Source organism: Melopsittacus undulatus, chromosome 7, assembly GCF_012275295.1.
Source record: "Melopsittacus undulatus isolate bMelUnd1 chromosome 7, bMelUnd1.mat.Z, whole genome shotgun sequence".
In the NCBI taxonomy this organism is placed as follows: Eukaryota; Metazoa; Chordata; class Aves; order Psittaciformes; family Psittaculidae; genus Melopsittacus; species Melopsittacus undulatus.
In genome coordinates this window covers 26,113,695-26,122,455 of record NC_047533.1, presented here as the reverse complement: position 1 = coordinate 26,122,455, position 8,761 = coordinate 26,113,695, and the positions used below count along the sequence as shown (strand labels likewise).

At 36.5% G+C, this 8,761-nt stretch overlaps 1 protein-coding gene across 2 annotated transcripts; it reads left to right on the top strand.

Annotated features, from left to right (window-relative positions):
• The first annotated feature begins 248 nt into the window (after nucleotides 1-248).
• On the top strand, nucleotides 249-8,342 carry GNPDA2 (glucosamine-6-phosphate deaminase 2). 2 transcript variants are annotated; one of them, XM_031048994.2, is made up of 6 exons: nucleotides 249-362; nucleotides 2,362-2,463; nucleotides 2,961-3,143; nucleotides 3,484-3,668; nucleotides 3,764-3,938; nucleotides 7,306-8,342. In XM_031048994.2, exons 2-6 carry the CDS (start codon nucleotides 2,448-2,450, stop codon nucleotides 7,362-7,364), a joined length of 618 nt encoding a protein of 205 aa, XP_030904854.1. In that variant the 5' UTR covers nucleotides 249-362; nucleotides 2,362-2,447; the 3' UTR covers nucleotides 7,365-8,342. The 2 variants fall into 2 exon arrangements, with proteins under 2 accessions (XP_030904854.1, XP_005149158.1); XM_005149101.3 differs by lacking the exon at nucleotides 249-362 and adding an exon at nucleotides 1,877-2,057.
• The last annotated feature ends 419 nt before the right edge of the window (nucleotides 8,343-8,761 follow it).

Here is an 8,761-nt window from a genome sequence, read left to right as displayed (position 1 = left end):
AAGGCCTCACAGAGGCCTTACTTGAGCTTAACCTGGTTAACATTTTCAGAGCAATCTCTACCCAGCCGAAGCCATCAGCACCTTCCTATGCTCCGTCTGACGGGAGACACCTCCATCACTCACACCCTACCGCCACTACCAAGACTGACACAAAAACCCCAGGAACCGCCCTAAGGGCACGGGCACCCCGCCTTTAAGCGCCGCGCGGCCCCGCCCCTCCGAGACTATTTCCTGTCCCGGCCAGGTGCTTCCGGGTTGCGGAGGGAGCTGTAGGTTCTGGTGCTGACGGGTGTGTAGTGGTCTCGGTTCTTCTTCCCAGTGCAGCTCTGTGCCGCTCCGCTGTTACCTCTGCCTGCCTGGAGGTGAGCGGCGCCGGGCAGGGTCGTGCTCCTCGGCGGGGTGAGGCTGGGCACTACTGCTCGCTGTGCGGGTGCAGCAGCGGCCGCAGGCCCCGGGCGGAGTGAGTGGGGGGGAGACTGCGTGTCTGAGAGGGAGGAGATGGGGGTCCGGCAGTAAGTCTCTTCCTCAGCCACTCAGTATCCTTTTGGGCAAGTGCTTTCAGCTGAAAACCCGCTGTTGTCGTGGTACTGCTAGAGCATCACCGTGTTCTAAGGATAAAATTGTTAAAGTTTGGGCAGCCCTAAAGCCGCGTTATCTCTTACGTTTTTCTGCCCTACTCAAGGAAATGTGTTAACTTTTTCAGTGTCTGTGGAATAGCATTTCCTCTGCAAAGGTGAGTTGGACTTTTTCCTCTGCAAAGGAGAGTTGTCATTGCTCTCCTGTCCAGGGAGAGGAAGCAGCATCGTCAGTGCAGGGTGGTGTTCACTTCCTTCCTTCTTTGGGGGGAACAAACAGATGTGACCCTGTTAACCTCTACTGCACTTTAATTCATGCTGCTTTTAAAACTTCATTTGGAGTCAGCTGAGACTGGCATGTACTAGTGCTGATTTGGCATTTAGTTGGCTTTATGCTTCTGACAGCTATGCTGGTTCCTGACTAATACCAAGTATGCATGCTCACACTGGGGAAGTGTAAATACATTGTAAGTTGGCCAGAGAGTCTTAGTCTTTCTGACAATTACCTGACTCTGCTTAGCAGAAACTCTTGGAAAAACGAGTTTCACTTAAATGCAAGAGATGCTTGTGTACTTTTAATAGTCAAGCTTGTTTTCTAGATATTTATCTTGGCAATTATATGGCTGTACTCAAAATCAGAGCCTATCAAGAGTGACTGACTTCTGTTTAAAGTTATATTGAAAAGGAAAAATGTGACTTTAATGATCTCTTAAATATTTTTTCTTGTGAATTTTAAACATTTCAAATATCTCTATTGCTTTAATGCTTTTTGGTTTTGCAGATTAAGCTTACTGGAGCATTGTTACAGAGCATTAATGGGAATGAAAGGAGTTTTTATTGTTGTCTTCAAATTACGAGTTTTCAATATAGAAGCATGTGGTTATTCTGGGACTTGTTTTTGAAGGTTTAGGCATTCAGCCGGTCATAAGTAACAGGAATTAATTTCAATGTTTACTTATTTGCTTTTATTTCAAGCAGAGTTCATCCTCTCTTAACAGCAACAGCCAGTTGAAAATTTATGTTTAAAATTGCTTGTTCTCATTTTGGTTTAGCCTTTTCCTATAAGTTAGTTTAAAATGGTCTGTGAATTTTAATAAATATTTCGATTATAATCTGTCACTTGGATTCTGTAACTTTTCTTGTGACTGTTCAAAGTCCAGCTTGATCTAGGACTGCAAGAGTGCTTATGCAAGAAAAAGATCCTTTATTTAGCATTTTAAATCATCAGTGTAAAAGGTTCTTTTGTATCTCTTCTGTAATCTAAGTTTTACAACTATTCATATGGTGCTTATTTTTAAAACTTTGATATTTTCTTCAGGTTAACATTTATTTTATCATACGAGTTCCTCAGTGCCATAATGAGGCTAGTAATTCTTGAAGATTATGATCAGGCTAGTGAATGGGCAGCAAAATACATCTGTAATCGTATTATCCAGTTCAAGCCAAGTCAAGGAAGATATTTCACACTTGGTCTACCAACAGGCAAGTTTTATTCAAAGCTTATGTAAATTATTAAACCTAGAACGATGGTTGTATCATTGCTAACAGATGTAGAATTAAAAAAACGCCCACAAGTATGTTTTTGGTCATACTCCAGCGTACTTCTTTGTAAATACAAATTTGTGTAACAAGTTGAAGTTTGAGAAACTAAGAAATATTAAATGAGAAATAACAGACTTATTATAATGTTGAAAAGCCTTGTAGCAAAATTTAACTATAAAGAGATTTAAATACACTCAAAATGTTGTGTGGATACATAGAACAATAAATATGTTTTATTTAACAGGGAGTACTCCTCTGGGATGCTACAAAAAGCTCATAGAATATCACAAGAAAGGAGATCTGTCTTTCAAATATGTAAAGACTTTCAACATGGATGAATATGTAGGTAAGATGTGCTAATTATTTCAAAACACACAATACTGGTAACTTTCTTCCATTATTAAAACTGTTAAATACTTTGTCAAAGCACAAGGTCAGTCTAGTATGTTTGCGCTCCTATGTTAGACTTCTGTTTGTGGGGTGATGTTTAACATTTTTCTCTATTCCTTTATCCACTAAAAGCAAATAGCAAACAAGTAGGTCCTAGACTAAAATCATTGCTTCACAATACTTCTGTAGAAAGTAAGTCGTCATGTAATGTTGTGGCTGTATTTCTTTTGAAAACTACATTCTTTTTGATAAGATGTATGAGAATGGAATGTAAGTCAATTGCCCTGTGCATGCCTACAGGAATTCTTTTTTTTCTCAATACAATTTCAAATACTGTTTCATCTGACTTGCTTAGGTTTGACTTGTATACCTGACATTGGTTACACATAAACTAGAATTAAGGTTGTTTGGTTAAATCTTGTAATACACTAATTTAACACTAAATGATTTCAGGGCTTCCCAGAAACCATCCAGAGAGCTATCATTCCTACATGTGGAATAACTTCTTTAAACATATTGACATAGATCCAAATAACGCTCATATCCTTGATGGGAATGCTCCAGACTTACAGGCGGAATGTGATGCATTTGAAAAGAAAATTGAAGAAGCAGGGGGGATTGATCTGTTTGTTGGAGGTATGAGGAAATGCTCTGTAGCTAGATTTCAAATGAATATACCGACTCTTTAATAGCTATTTTCATGATTTAGCTAAACCCAGTTTTTTCAGTTGTGATGTAAGAAAGTTCTGTGATTAACAAAGAACCAGTATGAATTCCATAACAGAATGGTTGGTGTCCAAGTTTCTAATAATTGAATTGCAAATAAGTTTTGAATGTTTTTTGTTTTCTTTTTTGTAAAAAATGGGGAGCCAAAAGGAAAGATACAGTCCTAAAACTTTTTTAATCATTTACAATGTTTGAGGATATTTGTTGACTCACAGGTCTGGAATGATTTACTTTTTTTAACTTTGAAAAGGCATTGGTCCAGATGGCCACATTGCATTCAATGAACCCGGATCAAGTTTGTCTTCAAGAACAAGATTAAAGACTTTAGCAATGGACACCATTTTGGCAAATGCTAAATACTTTGATGGAGACTTATCTAAAGTACCAACTATGGCGCTAACAGTTGGTGTGGGTACAGTGATGGATGCTAGAGAAGTAAGAGCTTATTTAGTTCTAGTTGCATGTGTCTGTTTTAAAGACTAATTGGTATTGATACTGGGATTGAAAGTAAAGAGACCTTTGTTTTGCAGGTGATGATTCTTATAACAGGTGCACATAAGGCATTTGCTTTGTACAAAGCAATTGAAGAAGGAGTCAATCATATGTGGACGGTTTCTGCTTTCCAGCAACACCCTCGTACTATCTTCGTATGTGACGAAGATGCTACTTTAGAACTAAGAGTTAAAACTGTAAAGTATTTTAAAGGTGAGCACTAAATTGGAAGTTACACATATCTTTCAGAAAAACTTATATTGCTTTAAGTGTAAGCTTTCCAACACTTTACAGTAGCTAATGTCTAATGTTATATATTAAAAATGCTAACTGTTATCTTATTTCTTGTGAATGGTGAAGTGCTAGGAGGCAGAACTTATGTTCCTTACATTCCTGACAAATCTACTTCAAAAACATTTCCTTTGCCTCTTGTTTGCAATGATAGCTTAGTCATCTCTAACAGTTTGTACATCAGCAGCAGTCTCGTGTTCCAGAATAGTTGTCTTAATTATACTGGAAAGTTTCACTCAAAGAAAACTTGATACACGTACTAATCCTGATCTGTTTTCATGCTGCTTTTGCTATGTGCTGTAATGTGCTGTCTAGTAAACTTGAAATGTGTTGATACCAGCTTTGAAGCCACCTGAGGACGCTTTTCATACAGTGCAGTTAGCATAACAGTCCCTGCTCACTCTGAGTATATTGCACCTTTGTGCTGTGCTTTTCATATTGGCAGTAAGCATATTAAGGCAGACTTAAACTAAATAGAGATTTTTGGTAGTCACTGAGACTTCCTGGATCTGAATTACATTCATTGTAGAAACTGAAAAGTAGTTTTCTCCTAGCTATATTAGCACAGTAAATGCAATTGAGTAAATCTGTTATCTTTTTCACTGGCATGAATATCTACAGTAGCTGAGGCATCTGAGATCAAGATTGTAACTTAGGAGGTTACATTTTAGAGCATTACTTCACCAGTGCCCATATATGTAGTAGATTGCAATTCAGTCATTACTGTGGCTTTTATCCTCATATCACTGTGGCCAGCTTGTGAATTTTTGATTCTTTCAGTATGCTGTTCTCTGCTGTGTACTTGGGGGTGCATTGGTCTCTACCTGTATCACACTGCTAGGTAGTATTTGTAGTTTTCTTTAACTGCTTGGATAATTTTTAAACACCATCCTGTATTTCATATAAACAGAAGCTTTGCTTGAGAAAGATATAAACCTAATGTAGAATTAATAGGTATGAATGACACTGAACACTGCTTTAAAAACATCAAGGGCTACAATGTATGAATGTGTGCTGTGTCACACTCTAAAATAAATTACCCTGTAATACAGAGCAATAGAATTCTTAAAAAGATTCTTTAAACTTGCTTAAATTTACCTGCCCTCAAATCAGTGAGATTCCTCCCTTTTAAGATGGAGGACAAATCAGTGTGAGTCGAATTCAGAACTTTTTGAATCTTGATCTTCAGGTTAGACTTCTTAGTTCTTAATACTGCTCATTGTGGTAGCTATTTACCATGTTTTTTTTCACCATTTAAAAAAATCTTAAGGTACTGTATGAAACTTCAATTTTTTTTTTTTTTGATAATTAAGTACCACACTGGCTGGTAATGAGAATAACTCTTACTTTCCTACACTTTTTTCTAACTTTCTGAAAACCCTCCTAGAGGCTAAAATTATCAAGTGTACTTAAATGTTCTTATGGGAAAAGGGAAAGATAACTTCCTTACAGAATGAAGCAGAAAATGAATCTTGAATTTACTAATTAGTCTACAGAAAAGTCAGTCCGTATCCACAAGTATGGATTGTCTATACTTGTGCATGCTCATCTTAAAACTATGCAGAAATCTGTTTATTCAAAGCATACTTGAGTATACAGTGAGATTTTGAAATAGTTCTTTTGGCATCTATCAAGTAAGGACAGGGTGCATACCTTTAAAAAAACTTTTGTTTCTAACTTTTTCCTGAAGCAATTTCATTAGCAGGATTTAAATATCCATTAAATATGGCAGAGGCAATACTTTGTAAGCATTTTTCATGCATGTAGGAAGTGCGTAATTATCTCCTTTCCCTTTTTTAGAAGAGGAAAAACACTGGTAGTGATTAAGATGCTTTCAAGCTCAAAATGTGGCTGTAGCTTGAATAGTGTGTGCAGCTATTCCTCTTTCAGTACAAATGGCTTTTGTATTGAATGTCTACTTAATATTTTCTCACTCACTGTTAAACTCACTTAAAATATTAGACTTGATCTTTCCATGTACATCAACCCAGTAGTTATCTTTCATGAAATCTAAGAAACTTTTTGTGTGTTGCTTTCTGAGGTTTGAGGGGTTTTGCACAAATATCTGAAGCTAAGTCATTACCTCCAGAGACAACATGAGCTAGGTTCTTGAGTCAGTTATGGGTGGCTGTGTAGTATGGCTGAATGTGTCAGAAAGTGGGTAAGGAATGAGGAACATCTGCATTTTATATGAAGTAATCATGCACTGATTAGAAATAGATGCTGTATAAAATGCCTTTTGCTGTGGTCACATACTATAATGGCCTCAGATTGTATAATTACTCAAATTTTAAACATTGGTGACGCTAGCTTTGCTACCAGATGCATTATGTAGCAAAAGGTATTTGAATACTCATCGCCATAATCACTAAAATGTGCACTACTGTCAGACTTTTATAGATTTCAAGAAAATTTCTCTTTTAATGTTGCATATTACTTCCATTTGTAACTTTACAAGTTAATCTTTAGTTTGGTGCTAAAATGGACTTTCACTTTGCAGATTGTGAATCTGTTACTGTTACTAGTCGTTTGGGTGAAATGAGGTTACAAACATACCAGAGACCCAATGTCAGACATGCCTAGATGTAGGTGACTTTTTTACTAAATTGTAAGAAAGCAAAAAAGCACTTTTTTTATTGCCCTTCTTGTCATCATTTTCAAAAAGCAAGTTACCTGAGTAGAAGGGAAAGAAAACAAAACACCTCCTCTAATCACAGCTATGGATGACTTGTATATGATCAAACCCAGCTAGAATAGAAAGCAGTTAAACTGATGTTCTGAATCTGCATTAGTCTGGATACTTTCAGTTTGTTTTTGCTTGTCAAGGACCATAAGTAAACTGCTAATTACAAAGACAGTAGTGGTGTAATAGTGCGATGCTAGAACACTGCAATTCAAGCTGTAAAAGTGTCAGTATATGTGCATTTGAATTTTATACCAAATTGAGGGAAGCTTATGTTGCTGTTATGCAATCTTTAAAACAAAAGAAGGATGGGTGGATCTCATGTATTTATTTGGAAGTGTTCCAGATCTACTTTTTGACAAGTCTTTTCTCAGAGAATTCTTTCATACCTGCTCACTTTATACTGAAGTTTTCATCAGTATTCAAGTGATACAGGAAAATATATATATACTGTATTTAACTGTTCAACTACTTTAGCCATTGTTCTCTTCAGTGAAGTATTTAAAATGTGTACTTCAAAGCAGACTCCAAATAAAAATGTGGATAAAAGGATATGTTGAAAAAGTATAACTAATGTAAAGCTGGCATTGTTGCTTTCCCCTCAAGGTTTAATGCATGTGCACAATAAGCTTGTGGACCCACTGTACAGTATGAAAGAAAACTGAAAGAAGAATTGAAGAGGAACTCCATGTGGGTCAACAGCAGCAGTTTTAGGTAGCAGATGAGTTCACTGCTATGCAATATGCTGAAAACTGTTTAAAATGGGGAATCCTAGGTACTGTATTTTTTAAAAGGTCCAATATCTGTACATTTACATTCCATCTGTTTGCTGTGTTGTGCATTTTTCTTTAACATTTGGAGCTCTGTTGTTGACTGGTACATAACTAAATGGAAAAGAACAAACCTGTGGGAAGACTGCATGTTATGTAGGGGGAGAAAAGCAGAGTACTTATTCTAGCACAGCAATGTAATGCATCTGCCTTGTGTTAGAGAAGATGGTATTTTGTTTCCACGCATCTGTAGTTTTTTGCTTGATTAATGTAACTACATTTTTCATTTGTGTCTCTAGGCAGAATGTTTTTGGCCTTTATGGACTTGTAATAGTTGTACAATTTCTACTATGAAATGTTCTGTTTACATATAGCTAATGTACACTGAGCTTTTGCACTTGGTTGCCTTAAGTACCTAACAGTTTTTGGGCATCTCAAGTCCTGTTCTACAATTCAGGCAAATAAAAATACAAAAACAGTGCCTAAAACTGCACTAAATTCTTGAAAATTATAACTTATTCCACAGATAAAAATATTAAACTTCTGCCATAGCACTTTTTCCTTTCATGTATTTCAAATTACTTTAGCGTTTTTATATTTTTGGTAATTGAGCTTTATACATGAAGAAATGTTTCTTTCTGGAGGTACCTGTTTAATTGTACTATTGATGTTACTATTAAATGCCTGAAAAGAGGTCAGTTTACAGGAATATCATGTCTGCAAGTTCAATACCTGATCATTTGAAGTTAACTGTTAATCACTTTGGAATAGTTACCTCTCATTGTATCATTATAAACATTAAGCTGTTACAAGGAATGTTATTTCCGACTTTGAATATAAGTAAAACTTAAATATAAATCTTTAATTTCAAAATAGTTTTGTTTTGAATATAAATTCAGACATGAATAAATACATCAGGGTTTTGTGGAGAGGTTAGGAATTTTGTGGTGCTTTCTACCTTAAGGAGGAGTTTATTAAGGCTTTTTAGAGGGGAATAGAGGAAGCAGGCTCTTGTGTAAAGTACTTACTGGGAAAAGGTGAAACAAAGCATCACTTCAACAGTTTAACTTTTCACCTGGATGGCCTTTTACAACCCAGATTACATCCTCATGGATGTGGCAGAGTGCTGGAGGGTTTTCAAGATGTGCTAGAGAATCCCATCCAGACTCACCTTTCCTATGAAGAGTCTTTTTAAAGTCCCTTCAAGCCTGGACTGTTCCATGATTCTGTAAAATTACAAAGGATGAAAGAGTCCAGTGTAGGAAGCCAGGCCTAGTGTTTCAGTTCTTAAC

What these genes read in the sequence shown, in the direction of transcription:
- GNPDA2 (XM_005149101.3), top strand. Translation starts at nt 1,934, where the DNA reads ATGAGGCTAGTAATTCTTGAAGATTATGATCAGGCTAGTGAATGGGCA. An exon ending in CAACATGGATGAATATGTAG is followed by an intron (nt 2,464 to 2,960) that starts GTAAGATGTGCT and finishes AAATGATTTCAG; the next exon opens with GGCTTCCCAGAAACCATCCA. An exon ending in CAGTGATGGATGCTAGAGAA is followed by an intron (nt 3,669 to 3,763) that starts GTAAGAGCTTAT and finishes TTTGTTTTGCAG; the next exon opens with GTGATGATTCTTATAACAGG.